Below are 22,451 nucleotides of genomic sequence, written 5' to 3' on the forward strand. Positions count from 1 at the left end.
AGGTGCATGTGTTTTTTGTTTGTTTTTTTGCATGTGTGTTTTTAATTGTTGTACCTTTCTGTTGGATTGACCCTTCATCATTATGAAATGTCCCTTTTTATCTCTAGTAACTTTTATTTTTTGTTTTAAAGTCAGTTTTATAGTGTGATATTTGTATAGCCACCCAGCTTTCTTAGGGTTGCTGTTTGCATGATATACCTTCTTTCCATCATTTTCTTTCATATCTGTTTGTTTTAATGTAAAGTGTGTCTCTTATATAGGGAGTATAGTTGGATCTCTTTTTTTATCTAGTCGGACAATTTCTGCCTTTGATTTTGTTGTTTAATCTATTCATATTTTAACATAATTGTTGTAACTGGATTTACATCTATCATTTTACTTTTTGTTTTTTATATATGTCTCATGTCTTTCAGATACTCTCTTCCTCCTTTACTGCTTTCATTTTCATGTGCATTCATGGCATTTTAATTTCAGTGATGACTTTTTTTTTTGTGTGTGTGGTATGCGGGCTTCTCACTGCTGTGGCCTCTCCCGCCACGGAGCACAGGCTCTGGACGTGCAGGCCCAGCAGCCATGGCTCACGGGCCAAGCCGCTCTGCGGCACGCGGGATCCTCCCGGACCGGGGCACGAACCCACATCCCCCACACCGGCAGGCGGACTTCCAACCACTGTGCCACCAGGGAAGCCCTCAGTGATGACTTTTCAACTTTATTTTTCTTAGTGGTTTCTTTGAGGCTTACCATATACTTTTCTTTTTCTTTTTGCTCTATCCCCCCCCATTTTTTTGCCCCATCTTTATTGATATATAATTGACATATCACATTGTATAAGTATAGAATGTACAGTGTGATGATTTGATACATGTATATATTGCATTATGATTACCACCCAGCTACTTTTTCTTGGTAGTAAGAATATTTAAGATCAACTCTCTTAGCAACTCTCAAGTATACAATTCAGTTTGTTAACTATAGTCATCATGCTGCAAATTAGTTCCCCAAAATTTATTCATCTTATAACTGGAAATCTGTACCCTTCGATCAGCATCTCCCCACTTCCTCCAACCCCCACATATACATCTTTACTTATGAAAAACAGCTTCAAATTTATAGTAACTGAATGCCAGTGAGATATAGAAGTGTTACTTCTATGTAACTGTTTCCTTTTTGTTATACAGTGGTAGTATTGTTATACATATTATATCCATGAATGTTATAAATTCAAAAACATTGTTATTATTTAATATTTTTATGACTTTTAAAGGAGCTGAGACAAGAAAGAAGTGCAGGTATTTATTTATAGCTTTTATCATATTAACCTTATTCACTATTTACTTATTTACCTTATTTCTCTCTGTTGGTTCCTGGGGATTTGAGTTGTCATCTGGAGTCATTTCCTTAGCCTAGAATAGCTTTCCTCCTAATCTCCTCCTTTGTGCTATTTTTGGCAAATATATATATCACGTTTCTTCATGTATGTATGTTGTTTTATACAATTTTTAAAAAATCAGTTAAGAAATATGCATTTTATACTGCATTTCCAGTTACATAACAATCTTTACCATTGCTCTTTGTTTTTTCACTTGTATTTGAATTTGTGTGGGGTCACTTAACTTTTATTTTTTTATTTTATTTTATTTATTTAATCTATTTATTTGGCTGTGTTGGGTCTTCGTTGCTGCGCACAGGCTTTCTCTATTTGCGGCAAGTGGGGGCTGCTCTTCATTGCAGTGCACGGGCTTCTCATTGCGGTGGCTTCTCTTGTTGTGGAGCACAGGCTCTAGGCGTGTGGGCTCAGTAGTTGTGGTGCACGGGTTTAGTTGCTCCGCAGCATGTGGAATCTTCTTGGACCGGGGCTTGAACGCATGTCCCTGCATTGGCAGGTGGATTCTTAACCAGTGGCCACCAGGGAAGTCCTGGGGTCACTTACTTTTATTATGAAGAACTTTCCTTAGTATTTTCATGTAAGATGGTTCTGCTAGCAGCATATTTTCTTTCTTTATGTTTATGTGAGATTGTATTTATTTCACTTTCATTTATGAAAGATAACCTTGTTGGATACTGGATCCTTAGTTTTTACTTTGTCCATCGTCTCATAGCTTCCATGGTTTCTAATAAGAAGTTTTCTGTTACTTTATCGGAGTTTCCTAGTAAGCAAAAAGTTGCTTTTCTCTTGATGCTTTCAAGATATTCTCCCTTTCTTTGGCATTCAGCTTTTTTACTCTATGTCTTGGTATGGAGCTCTTTGCATTTGTCCTACTTGGAATTTGTTAAAATTCCTGGATATATAGATTGTTTTTAAAATAAATTTGGGAATGTTTCTTTATTTCTTTGAACATTTCTTTCAACTCCTCTCCCTCCCCTCCTCCTGGTACTCCCACACTCTCTTGGTGTGCCACATTTCTCTGAAGCTCTGTTAATTTTCCCTCATTCTTTTTTTCTCTGTTCTTTGGATTGCACAACTCCACCTTCAGGTTTGCTAAATGTTTTTTGCCAGTTCAAATCTAGTGTTTCATTCCTCTGATGAATTTTTTGTTACTATAATTTTTTATTCTAGGTCTTGGCTCAAATACCATTTATTCCCTCTGTTGTTACTGAATTTTAGTAGATTTTCTTGAATATATATTTCTTCATTTGTTAAATGCCTTTTAGGGCCATTTCCAGAGGCTTTAAATGATGTTTTTTAATATAATTTTCACCAGTTTCACTGGGGAGCAGGTTCACGGACCATCTCATAGTATTATGCTGGAAGTCAAATTCTCTCTCAGAGAACTCTTATTCTTTGCCAGGTCACAAAAGAAGACAAGTCCTTCCAGAATATTATGCGTTGCTATAGGACTCAGCCACAGGCCCGGAGCCAGGTAACTTACTACATTTTCTCTCATGGCTGAAAATAAAGATCAAAGTCTTTGAGGCATACAAAAAAGTTAACTACAGCTGATTCTGTGGCTTTTTCTCCAGGATAAAAAACTAAGGTTCTACTTTAAGGGAAGTCTTTATTTTAATCTTATTTAATTATTGACAGATAGCAACGCATCTTGATTAACAGACAGCTACACATCTTGATTAGTTTAAGTTCTCTTTTCACCAAAAGGTAATGATGTGAAATAACTGATTCCTTTTTAATTCAGGTAATCACAAGATAGATGTAAATTCGGAAGGTGTTTGGATTCTGTGTCACCTTGAATTCAGTCTGGTTTAGGAAACATAACGCTGTACATTTAACCAAAACGGCATTAAGTGAAAATTTAAAACTCATTTTACCTTTAATGCTATTCATTTGTTTCAAGAGGTAGGTAGGTATGTGAGATCTTTGTATTGATATTTGACTTAGAATGACTTGATTTTACAATTGCATATTATTACTGCTCTGTAGTATTGTAGGCAGTACTTGGAAGTTGAAGCCTGACAGGCCCTGATGTATATATCCTGTATCTGTTATTTAATAGATATGTAACCTTGGCTGCATTTATTAACCTCCCCTGAGTAGGAAAACTACTACTATATGGAGTTGTGAGAATTAAATAACATGTCAAAGTCACATAGTCTAGGATGTGCTCAATAAATAACTCGTTTCTGTTCCCTCCTCATGACCTGTCTAAAGGTGTATAGAAGTGTTCTGATAAAAGGGAAAAGGAAAAGAAGAAATTCTGGCAGCAGTGACAGCAGAAGTCATCAGAATTCTCCAACAGAACTAAACAAAGACAGAAGTAAGTGGGATCTTTATGAACTTATAAAATGAAATTAAAAGCTTCTCTTATTTTTTAGGCCTAGGACTAAGGATTAATAAATTACTGTTGTAGAAACTATGAAAATATTTTATTGGCAAAAGATTTGTTGGACAATAAACCAAATTCTAAATTTAGCCACAGAGCTGTTTGTCCTTTATCCCGTGGCTTTGAGGCACATTGTGCATAACACTTTTCTCTAGAGGGATTAGCACAGGATGGAGAAGGCAGGCATTTGTTGACTTGAGTTTGAGAAAAATGTGGCATGTCAACAGAAACCATGCTATGGAAACACTATCCTTAATTGTTGGTTTATACCACTTAATGCAGGGCTCAGGTCCTAGAAAGCTTGGTGTAAATTAATGAAAACTACTCAGTAAGTCCTTGCTACATTAATAGCATGGTAGTACAGTTAGTATTTTTTTTTATTAATTAATTTCTTTTTGGCTGCATTGGGTCTTTGTTGCTGCGCATGGGCCTTCTCTAGTTGCGGCAAGCTGGGGCTACTCTTCGTTGCGGTGTGTGGCCTTCTCATTGCGGTGGCTTCTCTTGTTGCGGAGCACGGGCTCTAGGCGCGTGGGCTTCAGTAGTTGTGGTATGTGGGCTCAGTAGTTATGGCTCACAGGCTCTAGAACGCAGGCTCAGTAGTTGTGGTGCACGGGCTTGGTTGCTCTGTGGCATGTGGGATCTTCCTGGACCAGGGCTTGAACCCGTGTCCCCTGCTTTGGCAGGCGGATTCTTAACCACTGTGCCGCCAGGGAAGCCCTGAAGTTAGTATTTAATATCTTATCTGTGCTTTGCTCCTTGGTATGAAGAATAAGAGTGCCCATTTGCTGCTGTTCAGTGAGTAGAGCAGGTAGCCATTCAACCTTACCTTACTGAATTTTCTTTTTAAAAGCAATCTGCACTAGCAGTCTTCCTGTTTAACACTTTTTGTTCCACCGGTTATAGCCAGTAGAGACTCCAGTCCTGTCATGAGGTCAAGCAGCACCTTGCCAGTTCCACAGCCTAGCAGTGCCCCTCCTACACCTACTCGTCTCACAGGTGCCAACAGTGATGTGGAAGAGGAGGAGAGGGGAGACCTTATTCAGTTCTACAACAACATCTACATAAAACAAATTAAAACATTTGCCATGAAGTACTCACAGGCAAATGCAGTAAGTTTGATGAGGATCATTTCACACTTTTTTTCACTTGTGAGGAATGAGGAATCACTTATGTTTGAGCTGCTTCTGTGTAAACTAGTTTTACAAATAATTCTTTTTGTTAAGTAAGACTAAGGAAGTCTCTAACAAATAATGGGCTTAACCAACATAATTTCTACTGTTGTGAAGCATTAAACAAGATGATATTTGGATTCCCTACAAATTATAGTAATATGAGACAGATTGCATAGGTTCAAATTATCCAAAACTTACCAGTTGTGGTGACCCTGCAAGTTATTTAACTTCCTCTGTATCTTGTTCCCTTATATATAAAATGGGACTAGAAGTAGTCCCTCGCTTATAGGGTTGTTGTGAGGATTAAATTACATAATGTATTTAAAATGCTTAAAACAGTGACTGGCACAAAGAAAGCACTTAGATGTTTGCTATTTGTATGGTTTTCTTTAGGTTAAATTTTTGCCGCTAATACATCACTATCTACCATTCATAAAGCTACTGGTTTATTATACCTCTTCACTCTTTCAATAAAAATAACCATTTTCAAAAAAAAAGCACCTGGTTAGAAATTTCGTTTACCTTTCTTAGAAATTTTTTTTGTTAAACAGATGGATGCTCCTCCACTCTCTCCCTATCCGTTTGTAAGAACAGGCTCTCCTCGCCGAATACAGTTGTCTCAAAATCATCCTGTGTACATATCCCCGCATAAAAATGAAGCAATGCTTTCTCCTCGAGAAAAGATTTTCTACTACTTCAGCAACAGTCCTTCAAAGGTGAGCCTAATATAAATCTTGGCCTTTATTAACCCCAAAATGCTTAGGATTCTAGAAACAGGGTTTTTGGGAAACCCTCAGTACTCACATGAGTGATGGGATCTGTCAAGGAAGAGTGACCAGTAAGTCCCAAAGCAGCAAAAAAACAAGGGTTTTGGGGGAGAACTTTAGAGCTGGAGATAGGGTAAGGGATCTGGATTTTCATTCCTCCCATTTCCTATTTGTACATTTGAATATTCTGCTATAAATCTGGAATTTTATTTTTTTATTCCATTTGTAAAACTTTTAAAATTCCGAATTTCAGTTAGGGAAGGAAAATTTGGATCCCTTAACTGATTTATTTACTAAGTGCCTCCTTCTGGGACAGGAAGTGTCTCAGTCTAAGGGGAGAAATGGGCATTTTGGACACTTGGACAGTGTTACATTAGCACAGATTTAAGTGGTAGCATCTGCCTCAGTCTGCAATGGGGAGGGAAGCTTGAGTGAAGCCTTAATGGATGAAAAGTTAGCAGATTGCTGAGGGGTAGAAGGAAGGGCATCCAGGATGGAGCAGATAAGGGAAGGGAAACAAAGTTCTTGAGGCAGTAAGGCTAGATCCCTAGGAATCATATGCTATGTTAAGGAGTGCACCTGCATCTTAAAGGTCCTTAAGTGATATTTGTATTTATAAAGATTGCTTAGGAAAAACACATATATAACACATTGCCTAGACTCTCAAAAAATGCCAGTATCATGAAGAGATAGATGATAGATAGATGGTAGGGAGAGTACTGATCTAGAGTAAAGGAGACTAAACAGACATGACAACCAAATGCAAGGCATGATGACTGATTGGATCCTGCATAGAAAAGCACAGCTATAAAGGATATTTGGGGGACAAGTGGGAAAACTGAATATTTACTTTAACATTAATGTTTATCTTTAAATTTCTATTAAATGTCTTTGGTATGGATGATGGTACTAGATTATACAGACTGTACTGTAAATTTATACATATTAATGTGCAATGTATAAATGTATGTTCTACATTAATATATATTAATGTGTTATGTATAGTAAGGTACACAATTATACACTGCACAGTATATTCATAATATAATGATGTATACACATTATATACAAATAACATTTATACAATTAGTGTATACAGTTAACAATTTAAGGAATATTCAAGTAAATGGGAGACTAGAGATAGGAAGTGCAGAGCAGACTTAGGGAGGCAAAGAGTAGAAGAGTCAGTCAGAGGAAAGCTTTCTTAAGACGGTTGAAATTTGAGAAGGTGCATATACTGATAATGAAAAACTGGTGGTTTTATTTAAAACCTCAGAAAAGCCTATTATTTCAAAATAAAAGTAAAATAAATATCTAGGATTTGGTTTAAAACAATCTGGGGGGTGAGAAATGAATGAGGGGTATAGATCAAATAAGACTGGCCAAAATTGTTGAAGTAGGGTGATGGTCATGTGAGGGTTCACTATACACTTCTACTTTCCCGTATATATTTGAAATTTCCTATAATAAATGCATATGAAATGTGCTCAGTATGCTTTTCACTAGGAAACATGGACAATGACATTAGCAGCACATGAAAAAAAATTTTTTTAACTACCAGAAAATAATGCAATAGCTAACTTTTGGGGCTTTGGAGAAACTTAGTGCTGAAGGCACCTATAAATAAATCCAGTCTCTCTAGCCCTCTGGCGAAGTTTTTCTCAATCCGAGTTCTTCATGTGAACCAGAGAATGCAGAAAATAATTGGCCTGAATTTTTCTCAGTTCTCCCAAGGATGACATGTAACTAATATCAATACATTCTAGAATTCTAGATCATACTAATAAATTACCTACAATGGATGCCTTAGGGAATTAAGGCTTCTCTTGTGAAATTCCATGGCTGTTAAAAAATGAGTAACACTAGACTGGGGAAAAATGGCCTAATACTGTGTAAAGTCGTGCTATTTTTTTAAAAAGAAAATGGAAATGTATGAAACTGATTAAATGTGGCATAACAATGTGATGCTCTATAACTTTTGTAAAAAAAAAATCATAAATTTGTGAACTCTTACATTGTGGAAAAGCTTACATCAAAATCACCTCTGGAGCTTGTTAAAAAATAGAAATACTCTGCCTCTATCCCAGATAGTCATCAATGTCAGGCAGCTGAGAAGTGAAATTGGAAGGACATAAAATTTGGTAGTACGTTTCTTTATAAAGATGTTCAAACTCTTCAAGATAAACCGCTTAACTTATTTGAGGTTCTTTGACTTAACACTGAACTATGTGTATCAGAATTTTAAAGTTTTTATATTTATTTTTAACCCCCTGCCCCCCCCAGAGACTGAGAGAAATTAACAGTATGATACGGACAGGAGAAACGCCAACCAAAAAGAGAGGGATTCTTCTGGAAGATGGAAGTGAATCACCTGCAAAAAGAATTTGCCCAGAAAATCATTCTGCCTTATTACGCCGTCTCCAAGATGTAGCTAATGACCGAGGTTCCCACTGAGGTTAGTCTGTTGTTGTACTGAAACTGTCTTTTCACAAACTCTGTTTAGCAGCATCATGTAATGCATGCTGGATTATGGGGCCCTTTTCCTTAATCCTTCCAGTATCCTTAGGATATTTTTACTTATCCCAACTGCCTTTTTCCCTACCTTTCAGTGCTTGCCATCAAGGCTGCTTAGAATCCAAACTTGGATTTTTTTTAACTCTTTGGCAAAGCTACTACAAGAATTGCAGAGAACAGAGCGCACTCAAACGTGTGTATAAGAGGTCTCTTTTAGCGTGTTCCAGCAGAGGAACTGTATTTCAGTTCATTCCTACCTGGCCCTCATGAAAAGCAAAAGTAGGTATTTTTGTCCTAAAACACTTGGTAGGAGTGTAAGATTTTTGCATTCCTAAAAGGTGACAAGGTAGAGCGCCCAGATTTGAAGGTCCTAGGTTATGAGTCCAGTCTCCCATTCCCTTTGTGTAATTCTTCCCTCTCCCCATTAGGTGTGGTGCAGTGTGACAAGTGCTTGACTGGTGTGCAGTGTGTGAGTGAACCTGTATAAGAAGTGGCACTTTAGGGCTGTATAAAGCATGATTTTGGAACCCAGATTTTGCTGTATATTTGCAATGGCACTTTCTACAATGTGAACTTCATTAAGTACAAAACTTCTAGGCTGAACTTAATTCAGTATCTTCTTTGATGCTTTTGTACTTTTTAAAAATTGTTAAAGCCCCAATAGCTACCTTTTGGTTTTGGGCATGTGTTTTAAATTCTCCATTTTTTGTTGATAGGGATCAGCTGGCTAGTAAAGAGTTTAAATCAAGTTGAATTAAGAGATTATGAAAAATTATGACCTCTTCCTTTAGGAGGTAGTTATCCAAAAGACGTGTGTCTTTATTAAGGTGATATATTTTAAATATCTTTGGGTGTGTTCCTGGAAGTTTAAAAAATAGATTGGAGAATTTAGGTTTTTATTAGTACATAGTACCATTTATACAAATTAGAAAATGTTAATTTAACAGCTACTGAATTATCTATATATACCTTTATTAATCACTATTGTTGCAGCAGTTTTAAAGTTGAATGAATAATCTTATTAGGGAGAAAATTCAATTGTAAATTGAATCAGTAAAACAAAGTTACTAGGTAACTTCATATTGCTCTGAAAGAAATATGGAACTTACTTACACTGTTCAATTAGAATAGTGTTCTGCAAAAATATTTATAAAACCTCTCAAGATACTTACTGCTACTGTAATTTTATATGAAAATAAGTATTTTTCAATAAAGCACTTATAAATTAATCTTTGTTTAGTTATATTGAGAAAAGGGTATTTAATGTCCTGCATAAATGACAAAGAACAATCATTTATTGGTTTATTGTCTCTACGAAACACATTAGTCATTCATCATTTAAATATCTGACTTCATTAGAAACCGTTTTAACACTTTTTCTCCCTCCTGCCATAAAAATACAATAAGTAATTTGCTTAAAAAAAAACTATGAACAAGTGTTCTGGTTTCTTCTCACTCACCTAATATGTACCTCAGTGACAGCAGTTTGTACATCAGTAACACAGTAGGCTGAAGACTGAGGTTCAAATGCTCTTCCACTTAAAAGTGCTAATAAGCTATGGAAACTGCTCTCTCTATACATCTCCTCTCCATATCCTAACATATGTACACCTGAAACCACTGATTTAAAAATCATTAGATAGTGCTGAACTCCGCCTACTTCATTAGTTTAAATGAATGCAACTTACCTTTAGCATTATATTCAGAAAAATGCATAAGCCTCCAGGTCCCCAAGAATTTGGAGTACTGAACTAGATAACCACCCTGAAGACACTTCTGACAGAAGTAATGCATTACGTAAAGAGAGGTTTCCAGAACTTGCTGTTAGAACCTAAGCATACACGGACAACACTGACACCAGTCACTGCGCACACCGTTTTACTCTGCAGGCAGTCCTTTGCCATTGGTCAGCTCTACTAGCCCAAGTCCAGCAGGAAAGTGCATGGTGCACCAGATTCGCCAGCTCTTAAGTTGCTACCGTTTTCTCTTCTTTACTGAAAGGTTGTACTGAGCCAGGCTTTACCCATGACAGGCCAGCAACGTGAACACTTTTATTGTGCTGTTCTTCAGGCTTCTTCTAGGCACAATGAAAAACAGACATTAAAAAATGACTGATGAGGGGATTTCAGCACTGTGCAAATTTGTTTCCTCAAAAGTTATTTGTATATACTGAGTAGTCTCCAGTGAAGATATTTTAGAAAGGAAACAGTGAGTTAACGATTTCCAAACTGGTAATCTACTTACTTTCTGAGTTAGCATCTTCTCTCTGGCTTCATCATGTACAGAAGGATTCCATGGAGAAAAGCTTCGGGAAGAGAAAAATATTAAAAAATAGCTTACTAAATTTGTTTAACATCCATTGTTTTTTACATTTTTAACCCACTTCCCCTAACAAAAGTTAACAAGGAACAATCTTTAATCAGTTGTCAATATGTAAGTTTTAGACATTATCTAAATGATTTTCTCACAATAACTATCCCTTAGCACTTTACATGGGTTAGCTCATGTAAGCCTCACAACCACCCCTGAAGTCCTATTACTTGAAGAAAGTGAGGCACAGTAAAATTACGTAATCGCTCTGGGTCACCAAAGCCAGTAAGTGCAAAAGTCACTCAGTCTAACCGTAGAGCCCAAGCCCTTGACCACTCCCACTATGCACAGCAACACCAGTGCTGCCCAAGAGCTCAATCGCTTCCGTTTTCAATACTCCTGCAGACACCCTTCCTCAACATAAACTAACACAATGCTCAAGGAACCCATCATTCACACTATTCACACTGTTCAGCTTCCCTCCTTTCACCACATCTGTAAGTTGGTTGGGGTATGGGAGTTTAAGAGGGGCTCCAACTGGAAAGAAAAGTCCTTACATTTGAATGAGCACATTACAAGGATCCTTAGGAAACCAAAGTCATTAAATAGCTTGCTATTGCCACAATGTGTCAGTCCACGTTGAAAGCAGAAATCAAGCTGATACCAAGTTAGAAAGGTTGTAGGCTAACAGATTATACACTTTCCTTTTAAATCCCCATTCTAAGGCCACCTGGAAAACAGCAGCACAGTACTGCAAAGTGTAGTTTATCTTGATAATGTACCACTTACCTAATTGCATAGGGGTCTTCTATTTTAGGTTGGTCAAACAAATGAGCAGTGCACACCTTAACACTGTCAACCACTTTACTTTTAAAAAGCTGAATATCTTTTTCGTACCTGTGTTAAAAGTTTAAATCAAAAGGTTACCAACATAATCTACTTGGCTATCTTTTCAAATTTATCTTACATAACAAAGCAAAGTAACATACAGTACTGCAGCCTCTGGGTTTAGGGGGCTTGCTGTATCAATCTTGTAGAAAACTCTTCTTGCATACATCAATACTTGCCAAATATGATTATAGTTCCGCCTAAAGGGAAATATGGCAGGATTACTGAGGCTTCCTCTTGCTGGCTTATGTCACCACACGAAACTTTTATTTACTAACCTCCATTTTGCAAATGCTCTCTTCACATCCAGTTCACCTGAGGTGGGATCAACTAGCGGGTGAAAGACGGGAATATCAAACACCAAACGCTACATTGAAAGAGAGACACATCCTTTAATGGAAGCAATGGAGCATATTAAACCCACGCGGATAAGTTGTAAAAGAAGCTTCAGGACAAGGCAGTTTTGTTGCTTAAAGTCAAAGAGCTGCCTCAAGAGGGACACCTAACTACTTTCACCATTTTCCTGTAAGACTAAATTTTGCAGTGAGCAGGGGAAAAGTCGCCCTTCTCTACCACAGCGTAACAATCGCAATTCACGTAGTGAGAGCTGTACTACAGCTTCCAGCCTCACTTGCACACCCTGAGCAGAGAAACAAGTAAAGCTGAAGGCAGAGGCTAGCATGGCAAAAGATGCAACAAAGCAAAAAATCCCCCTGAAAGACTACTGAGTAGACAAAACATTTCGGGAAACTGAAATCATGAAAGTATTAGGCCAGGAAAAGAACCAAGAAATCTTTAAAGCCCCTTAAACCCTCTTCCTGCAGTAAGGAGGGTGAGGAGGGTCCAAGAAAGAAAAGAAGCCAGACTGTATCCCCAACTTACCGGACAGTCACCATCTGGGTAGTTATCGGGGATGTAAACTGTAAACTTAAATACACCATCTTGATAAAGTCCATGCCGTATGAATATTACTCCAAACCACACTGTAGGAAAAAATAAAAACAGTTACAGGCTAAGTTTGTGTCAGAGGAACCAAATATGCTATAAAAAGAGCGAATCCTTCTTACTTAATGCAGATCGATAAGATGGCTGCACATAGACACCAGGTAACTTCTGCTTCACAACCAAGGTACTAAAACAGAAGCAGCAGAACAGTGAGATTGCACAGATGGAAACGACATACAGACCAAACCACCCACGTTCATTTTTTGAAAGAAGGAATAGTCCCTTGAAGGGCAGCTGATACTCTAACCATACAGACAGAGTCATCACAATCTCTCACCTGGCCCTGACTGCTGCCTGTTTACTGGTTTCATAACACATGCTTACAGAGAAACACAGCCAAATAAGGGCCCCAGATTAAGAAATTAAAGCCGAAAAGGGATACACAATCAAGTTTTCCACCCAGAAATCAGCTTCCCCAAAACACCACCGTGGAAACCAACCTGTAGGTAATTCTGGACATCAAATTTTAGGTCAGTGCGAGTATCTGTACGATTATTGCTTTTGTGACCATGAACAACACATCTTACCCACACACGTTTAAAAGCCTTTTTAAAATACAACTTTAGGTAATTAAGACATTAAAATTCCATGGAATTACCCTCATTTGGGGGTCATTTTAAGTTTGAACACCAGTCGGTGCGGCAGTGTTCCTGGTAGAAGGCAGGCAGCCTGAGGCGCTCACACTGTACTCTGCTCCTGAATTTACCCCCAACTCAGACACTTGAACTCTGTGGGCCGTGGCGTGGGAAACGGTGGGTGCTGAAACAAGGGAAGACAGAGGCTGCACTGGCTCTTCTGGGACCTGGTCACCTGACAGCCATTCTGCTCTGTTCCTGTTTTAGCTGAGCTGTGAGCCTAAACAAGTAACACTGTGACCAGACCTTGAAAAGAACAATGTTGACTGAGGGTCTTAAGACACATTAACCTGCCAATCCTGAATGTTACTGCGAAGCAGCTTATTGGACCTCAGCTGTCTGTTTTTATTTATGACCTATGTGCTACCACACTTGTATTTCAATCATTTTAAAGTAGTTATCCCATTTTTAACTCACTGTAATTCAGCATGTCAACAGCAGCATGGTTGGCAGATGTATCTACTACAGTGAGGTTTGCCAAAAAGGCAATTTTGTGTCCTAATACAGACAGCAGATTTAATGCCACAATAGAAGCCTGTCCAACTCACTGCCTCGCCTCAAACACAGGCTTCCATTATAAAGCTAAAGGGACCTGTGCTACCAAATCACACTCGCCATTTACACTGGGGCCTCAGACCCTCTGACCATTACAACGTTAGCACAGTGAGAGACGGCTGGAGGATGCTTTTAAAATTAAACTTCATGTACAAAGGAAGTTTTACATGACTGAAATTCAGAATTAATTCTCCAGACGTTCTGCCCACATAACAAATGATCAAATCAAAGGCCATCTCTACTCAATCACTATTTGAGCCCCTCTGATGGGCCAAGCACTGTGGTACCACTACTAGACTCTGCAGAAGTGCCCGTCTCCTCACACTCTACTGATATGTGCAACTTCAGTCCAATTTTTGACTTCTGTGACCAGTCAAGTTCTTACTTACATGGAGCCCAAATCTTTAAAACTTCCCCATAATGGCCTAGTTCTGCCCCTGGGGGTCATACAGAATAAGTCAAATCCCCTTTCTAATGATGGACCTTCAGGTGAAGACAGCTTTAATAAGTACTTTCCAGGTTTTCTCCAAGTCAGTGGTTCCCGTTCCTTCAACTGCTGACTGCCAAGGTCAGGCTTCCTGACCTCCGCCTACTGGGACCATCTCCTCCTGGGACCATCTCTTTTGGGGACCCTCTCCTCAGTCTGTCAGGATAGATGCCTCTTACAGGGTGATCACCAGAATGGAGCACAAACCTCCAGCTGGGTTTGACCCAAGAAAGAATAGATCGCCACCCGCCCACTGTCCCACCCTCTACAACAACCTCTTCAGAGGTGAGTTCCTCACCTCATATAAAGGTAGACCAAAATTAAGTTCCTGGTTGCTTAATAAATCTGTTTCCCCCCCTCTTGCTCTCCAAAACAGACATGGAAATTCAAGCACACATTTGCCTTAAATCTTACTTAGCCAAGCTCTCGATAAGAATCATTACTTTTAGAAGAGGATATTTATATAACACCACTTAGGCCTTGGTGAAGAAAGGTGATTTTGCTAGCAATAGAGTCCATCCTATATACATTAAGGCTAATACTGGAGGGGGATGGGTTTGAGCTTTAAGATTAAATGGCTGCTGTTTACTGAGTCCTTCAGAATAAGTTTCATTCTTCACCTTCAAGGGTCATTCAAAAGTTAACCCGTTTGTTTCAGAACTTACAATTCCGCAAGAAGGGAGTATTCCAGGTAGAAAGGTCCGTAAGAAGCATGCGTGCCATTTGCTGACTGTGTTGCCGGGGCAGGAGATGAAGGCTTAGTTATGGGCAAAGCATTTTTGGGAATAGAAGGCAGCTGTTTCTTTGGAGCAGTGCGTGGAGGACTGGTTTTCACATCCCCTGTTAATGTCTTTTCTTCACCATCAGATCGCTATTCAAGATGAAGCGGTGAGAACATTTGTTAGGATGATTCTTAAATCACAAGACTACATGTGATGTCCTTTAGTCTTTGACTGAAAAGCTGGAGTTACTCTTTTACAAGGACATTCTAGCACCATGATCAAGATGACCTGAAAGTCTGTTGAGCAGGCAGGCTATTACAAAGAGCAGAGCAAAGCTGAAGCAAGGCTAAATCGTAAGAAAATTCATGCATCAGCTGCAGCCTATAAAGACAATAAGGCCAATATTTACAGGATTTACTTGAAACGGAGAAAGAAATGGTTTCTCCTGGTGGCCCCAGAAAGAGGGCAAGGGGTTACTACACAATTAGACAAGACTAGAAAGGTCCCCTAGCATTTAGCTGTAGAAAGTCGGGTGCTAAGCATCTCAAAATAAATAGTATAGAGGACTGAAAGCAGTCACTACCTGATGCCACCACTTCGGTTAGAAACTAAGAATGAAGCTGTTCTCTCACTTGCATGGGTCTGATTTTGATCTTGTCCCTAATGGACACGTTTCCACATCTGGACTATCATCAGTATAAACTATCATTCTTAGTCAAAGACAGAGGGGTAAATGAGTCAGAGGCTAAACTGCCGTCTCACAGGCATCTCCTCGGCTCAAGCGCAGTCAAAGCCTGCGGAGTTAGCTGTATTAAAAGCGTACACAGCATCGTGTACAGGAAAAAAGATTAATAGTGGTGTTCTCTTACACGTGGAATTATGGGTGACATCCATTTTCTTTTTGTTTATTTTAAGCTTCCCTAAAATGTATTTTATTTAGAAAACTTAAACCAGTGCCCTCAAGTCTGACTTGACCATATTGGACTGGTCTTGCCCAACCAACACTTCTCTGACCATGAAATCTTGCAGTTTGTCAAAAGACTACTACAATAAAGTGTCACAAATTTCATCATGTGTAAATATAACCTAAGTCAAAATAACAGAATTTTGATTACTAGAATGATTTCTATTTGAGATGTGATCTTGGTCTCAGAAACTGACTTTAATCAACCAAATAATTGTTTCCCAAAAGTAAAACCTAAACTAGAAAAACAAGGTAATTTTGTTAACATTATAGGCAACCCTGGTATGAATTATTTTGGCCTCTGGTCTGACACAGATGGGTTTCCTCAGTAAATTTATCAACTATACCTACTTTGCGTACAGAGCTTGTAGACATGCTCCAGAAAGGGTTCATAACGTGTACTCCAAACAAAGAAATTCAGTGGTCTGTGTCATCAAACTCTTCCGTCCGCAGAATTCACTTTACCTTAAAATGAGATGGGAAAACAGAGAAACAGACCAACACCAACAGTTAAGACTTCTGAAATAGTTAAGAACTAAATCTGTATCTCTAAGCAGAAATACAGTATAATGTTATATAACATGTAGTTATAAAAACCTAGGGGGAAAAATCTTTAGAAATAGTTTCCTTCTATACCCCCTCCCTCTCCTGACTCCAATTTCTTTCCCATCTTTAAATGCCGACAGGAATCTGTGTACCAAGTCCTTGGCCAGGATTCAGAATATTCAGTGACACAGTTCAGCTCTGGTGCCAGAAGTGCAAAAGATATGGACTACAGCAGCTGCTACTAGCATAATGTCTAGGCATTTAACTACTGGGAAAGCCAGGTTCAGAATGCACTGTACCCACTGACACAAAAGGTCTATCACAGTTCTCAGGGTTATGGGAATTAAAGATCCAAGGGAGCTGATTTGAGAGTGTCTTAAGTACAGAATGATTCTCTCCCACAAAACTAGCAACCAAAGGCAGAGCATACGAGACAGAGGGGGAGGGAGAACTGGGTCCTGTCTGGACCATCCACAAAACAAACAAACAAAAAACGACCTTTTCCAACTGCTTCAAGTGTGGAAACAGCAGAATTATGCAAAGTGGATAAGAAAGCATGTCTCAAAAGTCACCAAGTCAGTGGGTCATTTACTAAAAATACAAAGGAAGAGGCAAAGGACAAGCAGCAAGCGGAGCGTAAGAACAGTAATTTGTCTGCTCTGGTGACTTCCCCCAGGCTTGGTCATGTTTAAAACAGAGCTCTGCTAAATTCCTACTTGCACCAGTCAACAAGCTGAAGGTGAAAAGGGTAAAAATTTAAAGCAACATTTTACAAAATTTGTAAGAAGCAAATCATTAGAGAAGCATGTACCAAATGTCCCTAATCAGCAAAAATTTGTTTTCTGCCGAGCCTACGACATCCACAGGTGGGTCCCATACCCAACCAGTGCCCATTACTGCTGCTTTGCTTTCCAAGATACAATGCCACCCAATAACTGAATCCAAGTAATGAGGATTCTGGTTCTCCCACCTACCTGATGACTTACATCCAGTAAGTAGCAACTTATTGCTGAGAGCTCTCTGCAAATCTGTCTTTAAAGGTAACTATGATACAAGCCAAAATGGCTGGGACATCAAAACTGTGTGGGTGTGTATGTTCCTGTTTGGTGCAAATAAGAACAACACTGGTTTTCAGATCCAGAGTAATGTGCAGCACCCAACCATCATCTAGAACAGACCTGATTTAACAGGGAATCCTGTCCCCCTGGGATACAGCGCTCACCACCATGTAAATTTACTGGGGTGGATCAGTCACCTGTAAGGTCCCTTCCAAGTCTAACACGTAAAGATTCTATGACTTTGCCCTTAAGAATCAAATAAAACTTAGTCCCAGTTCCTCCTGTCTTTAAGAAGGAGGTATTGTCTACTGCTGCCTTTGTTTCCAGCGACGACATAATCGAGAAATTGTAGCACGCTTTTCCTGAGCAACTACACTCTTTAATAGCTATCTACTTTAGCCAGGCACAGTACAGCATTTTTCCAACAGGAGTGACATAGATGGAAGAAAACACAAGGCACGTCCTACTCATTCCGAAACAACTTTAGAATTTCTGCTGGTCTGGTCGTACAAACAACACATGATTGTCTCTTTATATCATACAGCTGAGAAGTCGTAGCTCGGCCTTATAAGAATGATCCGCACCTGTCCTGAGCCAAAACTTAAGAGACGGGCGGTGCTTACCTCCTATGTACCATAGTTCCTAAATAGGCACATCACCCCGAACAGCCTTAAATTCCATGTTAAGAGGCGACGGAGCAGGGCCCAGGGAAAAGATGAAAACAGCCTCTGCCCCGTCTCTCTGGGGAAAGCCGGGACGGGCACCCGCGCCCGGGGCGGAAACCCATCTCCGCGCACGCAGGGAATCTGGACAAACCTGTCTCGGGATGATGCAAGGCAGGAGCCAAATCCCGACCTCGCAAATAGCTCGAGGCCGGCCAGGCCCGCGAGACCCTCTGGTGGGGGACTGCGAGCCTCGGACGCCCCCCTCAACCTGGGAGCGGGGACAGAGCCGGGAGTGGGGAGCGGGCCGAGGAGTGCGGGCCCCGGACGGGGCGAACCGGTCCGGCTCACCTCCCCTCCTCAGGCCGGCCCGGCCCCGCTCCCGGGCAGCCCCCAGCGCCAGGCCCCGGGCCCCGCGGCGGCCGGTGCAGCAGGTGCCTACGAACGCGGACAGGTGCCCAGCCCCGCCCCCGTGTCCCAATGCGGCCGCCGTCGCTACGGAGTCGAGGGCCCCTGGTAGGGTATACAAATGCCGGCCCCGAGGACGCTGGCGGTCCGCGTTTGAGGACTCGACAGCCCTCGCGTACCTACCACCGGCCTGGCAGCGCACCCCACCTCGGTGTTTTTAATGCAGTGCTCCCGGCTGCAGAGCGCCGTCGCGGCCCCTCAGCATCTCTGGCCGCAGAGCCAGCCCAGCCCCTACCTACTCCCCGCCCCGCCCAGCCCGGCTCCCAGCCTCCGGCTCCGCCCCTTGCCCCCTCCCTTGGACCCGGACGCTTCCGCCCAGCCTCGCGGCGCCGAGTGGCTCCTACACCTGTCCGTCAAGGGCGTTCTTCCGGGGGCGTTGGGGCGGCAGCACTAGGTCCTGCCAATCAAATCTGCTCGGTTCGGGTGGGGCCGCACTTGACCCTCCCCTTACGTAACAGCGTCCAGAGGGAACTGTCAGTCACGGAAGTATCGGCCCCGGGGGAGGGATGGGGCGGAAACAAACGCCGGTACATAATTGGTCACAGCGTCCGCCAGTCACCATGGAGACCCGCCCACAGGTTTGTGCGTGGCCACCGCTGTTATTCAGGCAGGCTATGGCTGCGGGTTTTCGAAACCCGAGGCAGGGCGGGGCCGGGCTCGGGGCAGGAGTCCGAGAGAGGAGCCCGGTCGCCGCCCGACCGCCTGGTGCCCGCCCCTGCTCGGTCCTCAGTCCCTGGCGTCGCTGCGGGGCCCGAGACCGCCACGTCGGGTCCGCCCGACGTGGGAGGGACTGGGGCCGCTGTCAGGTTGATAGACCCTGGAAGAACTTCTGGTGTAACATTGAGAAACGCCCATTTTCTGTGTCAAAGAATGGAGGAGCGAAGGGATGCAGAGGATGGGAGCTAAACTCCCAACTCATCCCTTGGCAGTAGCGCTGCCAGAAGGCTTTTTTAAAAGTGTACGTATCGGACCCAACCTATAGAATCCCAATCCGGGGGGGTGGTGAGTACCAGGAATTTACATTTTTCACAAATTCCTCTGGTAATTCTGGTACGGACTGAAGTTTGAGAACCTCTCATGGTAACGTAGCGCCTGGTCCTCTGTTTTTTTTTTTTTCAACCTAACAAAGGTGATCTGGAACACCTTTACCACATCTAACTCCTTACTGTTCAAAAACCTTCCACGGGAACCGTTTCAGACTGAATAAAATGTAAACTTAGCCTGATTTACAAGGCACACCCTATGCTGACCTCGTTCCCATATTCCCATCTCATTTCCCACGTTTTTCTCCAGCCTCATTCTGTGACGGATGCCCTTGGCTTACACCCTCCGAGCCTTTTATTACGATGGTGCCTCCTCTTGGGATGCCCTTCCAATCTCCACCTAACTCAGTATCTTACACTCAGAAGAGGAGGAGTATTCCCTGATCAGGTTGTTTGTTCAATTTTTGGTTGCCTTTGAAATTCTGGTAAAATGACCTCCTTGTAAAATGGCAGACAGCCAAACTCCCCTAATCCCAAGGGTTGGTTCTGAAATCCAACTTCCTCCTCTAGCGAAAACATTCCTGAGCCACTTCCTTTTGTCCAGTTTGAATACACTTAGGAATGTTATAATGCCCTTCCTTAATATTAGTCTCAATCAATATAAAGAGGAAGATAAACAGGAAATCCTTTCTCCTGGCCACAGGTGGTCTCCCTTGGCACCTCTCTCTGACCCAATCCCTCCTAAACTTGGCAGTCTCATCCTCTCCTAAACTTTTTTCTGATCTCACCTTCTACTCTCCTCCTTGGCAATCTATCCCTTCCCTCAGCTTCACCAAGGACTCACATATATTTCTCCAGCTCAGACCTCTCCACTGAGCTTCAGCTGCACGTATCCAACTGCCCATTTGGCACCAGATGCTTCAGACACATATCAGAATCCTTACAGCCGCACATGCCAGAAAACCCAACTCAAATCGGCTTGCATAGCCAGGGGATTTGCCTCACATGTAGGGCAGTTTCCAGCGGTGGCACTCTGGGCTTTAGGCACTGCTTTCAGGCTGGTCGCAAGATGGCTGCTGCCATTCCAGACACACCCAGATGTGACAATGCCTAGCAAAATAAAAAGCATCCTTTTCTCCCAAAGGTCTTTTTCGAAGAACAAGAAACCCTTTCCCAGAAGCTCCCCCCAAGCGATGCTTACCAGAAATGAGTCACTGGGTCTCTGCCCTCAATGAAACCAGTCAAGGGCAGGTGGAATGAGTCTGTCATGATTGGCTAGGGCTCAGCGAGATTTACCCCAGATCCCCGGCCTTCAGACAGAGAAGTGATATGATTGGATTTGTAGTTTGAAAAGGCCATTTTGTATGGAGAACAGATTGTGCAAATACAAGAGCGTGTGGGGAACCACTGCGGTGGCTCAGCAAGACACCATTGCATGAATTTGATGGTGGAGATGGAGAAGTGAATGAGTTCAGATATTTAAGAGGTAGAATGGACAGGACTTGGCCATGGATTAGATATGGAGGGTAAGGGGTTGAAGACAAGGGGGAGTATCATGGATGGAGCCTAGATTTTGACTTGAGCTACTGGGTGAATAGTGAGGCCACTCACTGAGATGAGAAACAGTAAGCCATACTGTTTACAGGGGTGGGGGAGATGGGGAAATAGTTCTTTTTGGGATAGGCAACATTTGGGGTGTTTCTGTAAGTACTGTTGCTTGCGTACCTGGTAACCATTTCCCCCTTCTTCATTGCTAACAGAGCCTTGATTTTTATTGAGGAGCCCCCCCCCCCCCACTTCAGTGGTTTCCTGTTGCTCTTGGGACAAAGACCAAACTCCTTACCATCACCAAGGGCCCAGCATGGCAGGGCCAACACCTGTCCAGCCCCACAGGCCCCAGGTTCCAACCACTTACATCCTTTTAATTCCTTGGAGGTGTGATGCTCTCCCTCTCTGCCCCACCACAAGAGGGGGCCTTTGCACTGGATGTTCCCTTTGACTGGACCTTTCTTTTCTCTCCCCCTATACAGACCTCTGCTCAAACACCACTTCCTCAGGGCAATTTTCTGTCTATTTGGGAGATGACTTATTAGTAGCTCTCTCCATACTATACAGTAAGCTCCACCAGGCAGGAACCATGTCTGTTTCATTCTTTCTGGTCTCTGCAGCATCCAGTCCAATGCCTGGATGTAGTAGGTATGCAACAAATACTTGACAAATGAAGGACAGAAGCAACTAAAGTATATTTAAAACACCTGCCTACCTGCATGCCCCCAGCTCTGCACCAAGAAAGGATCTCATTATGAAAATGAGGATGATTTATTTAAACGGAAATGAGGAGGCAGCCTTGAGGTACCATTTCTTTAAGACTAAAATATAAAGTACTAAGAAAAAGAAAACTACTGGCCCTAAACACTACCTGTAAAACATTTTTAATCACTTCATATTACATTCATTATTGTAAGTTTTGGAAACATATCTGATATTTGTGTCAAAAGATGAATTCTGCATAGAGGGAACTTTCCTCGACATAATAAAGGTCATATATGACAAACCCACAGCCAACATCATCCTCAATGGTGAAAAACTGAAAGCATTTCCACTAAGATCAGGAACAAGACAAGGTTGCCCACTCTCACCACTCTTATTCAATATAGTTTTGGAAGTTTTAGCCACAGCAATCAGAGAAGAAAAGGAAATAAAAGGAATCCAAATCGGAAAAGAAGTAAAGCTGTCACTGTTTGCAGATGACATGATACTATACATAGAGAATCCTAAAGATGGTACCAGAAAACTACTAAAGCTAATCAATGAATTTGGTAAAGCAGCAGGATACAAAAATTAATGCACAGAAATCTCTTGCAATCCTATACACTAATGATGAAAAATCTGAAAGTGAAATCAAGAAAACACTCCCATTTACCACTGCAACAAAAAGA

The 22,451-nt window shown here is 41.4% G+C and overlaps 2 protein-coding genes across 7 annotated transcripts in view; one reads left to right on the forward strand and one right to left on the reverse strand.

Annotated features, from left to right (window-relative positions):
• RBL2 (RB transcriptional corepressor like 2) overlaps positions 1 to 9,423 on the forward strand; it is a 45,087-nt gene extending 35,664 nt beyond the window's left edge. The window contains exons 18-22 of the mRNA XM_082676521.1: positions 2,790 to 2,861; positions 3,605 to 3,710; positions 4,680 to 4,885; positions 5,500 to 5,664; positions 7,999 to 9,423. Coding sequence (XP_082532647.1) covers positions 2,790 to 2,861; positions 3,605 to 3,710; positions 4,680 to 4,885; positions 5,500 to 5,664; positions 7,999 to 8,169 — 720 coding nt within the window. The 3' untranslated portion in view covers positions 8,170 to 9,423. The remainder of the gene's footprint in view (positions 1 to 2,789; positions 2,862 to 3,604; positions 3,711 to 4,679; positions 4,886 to 5,499; positions 5,665 to 7,998) is intronic.
• An 86-nt stretch (positions 9,424 to 9,509) lies between these two features.
• On the reverse strand, positions 9,510 to 18,803 carry AKTIP (AKT interacting protein). Of its 6 annotated transcripts, none has more exons than XM_082676531.1 (10): positions 18,653 to 18,790; positions 16,147 to 16,260; positions 14,775 to 14,980; positions 12,495 to 12,559; positions 12,310 to 12,410; positions 11,706 to 11,794; positions 11,529 to 11,627; positions 11,329 to 11,436; positions 10,474 to 10,534; positions 9,510 to 10,303 (listed from the first exon to the last, which is right to left on the reverse strand). In XM_082676531.1, the coding sequence occupies exons 2-10, from the start codon at positions 16,186 to 16,188 to the stop codon at positions 10,196 to 10,198; spliced, it is 879 nt and encodes a 292-aa protein (XP_082532657.1). In that variant the 5' UTR covers positions 16,189 to 16,260; positions 18,653 to 18,790; the 3' UTR covers positions 9,510 to 10,195. The 6 variants fall into 6 exon arrangements, with proteins under 6 accessions (XP_082532657.1, XP_082532655.1, XP_082532656.1 ...); XM_082676529.1 differs by having other exon boundaries at positions 9,510 to 10,306; positions 18,649 to 18,790; XM_082676530.1 differs by lacking the exon at positions 18,653 to 18,790 and adding an exon at positions 18,413 to 18,507 and having other exon boundaries at positions 9,510 to 10,306.
• Positions 18,804 to 22,451: the final 3,648 nt, after the last annotated feature.

Source organism: Grampus griseus, assembly GCF_964374135.1.
Source record: "Grampus griseus genome assembly, chromosome: 19".
Classification (NCBI taxonomy): Eukaryota; Metazoa; Chordata; class Mammalia; order Artiodactyla; family Delphinidae; genus Grampus; species Grampus griseus.

What these genes read in the sequence shown, in the direction of transcription:
- AKTIP (XM_082676529.1), bottom strand. Translation starts at nt 16,188, where the DNA reads ATGAACCCTTTCTGGAGCATGTCTACAAGCTCTGTACGCAAA. An exon ending in CTACAAGCTCTGTACGCAAA is followed by an intron (nt 14,981 to 16,146) that starts GTAGGTATAGTT and finishes CATCTTGAATAG; the next exon opens with CGATCTGATGGTGAAGAAAA. An exon ending in AGAGCATTTGCAAAATGGAG is followed by an intron (nt 11,628 to 11,705) that starts GTTAGTAAATAA and finishes ATTTCCCTTTAG; the next exon opens with GCGGAACTATAATCATATTT.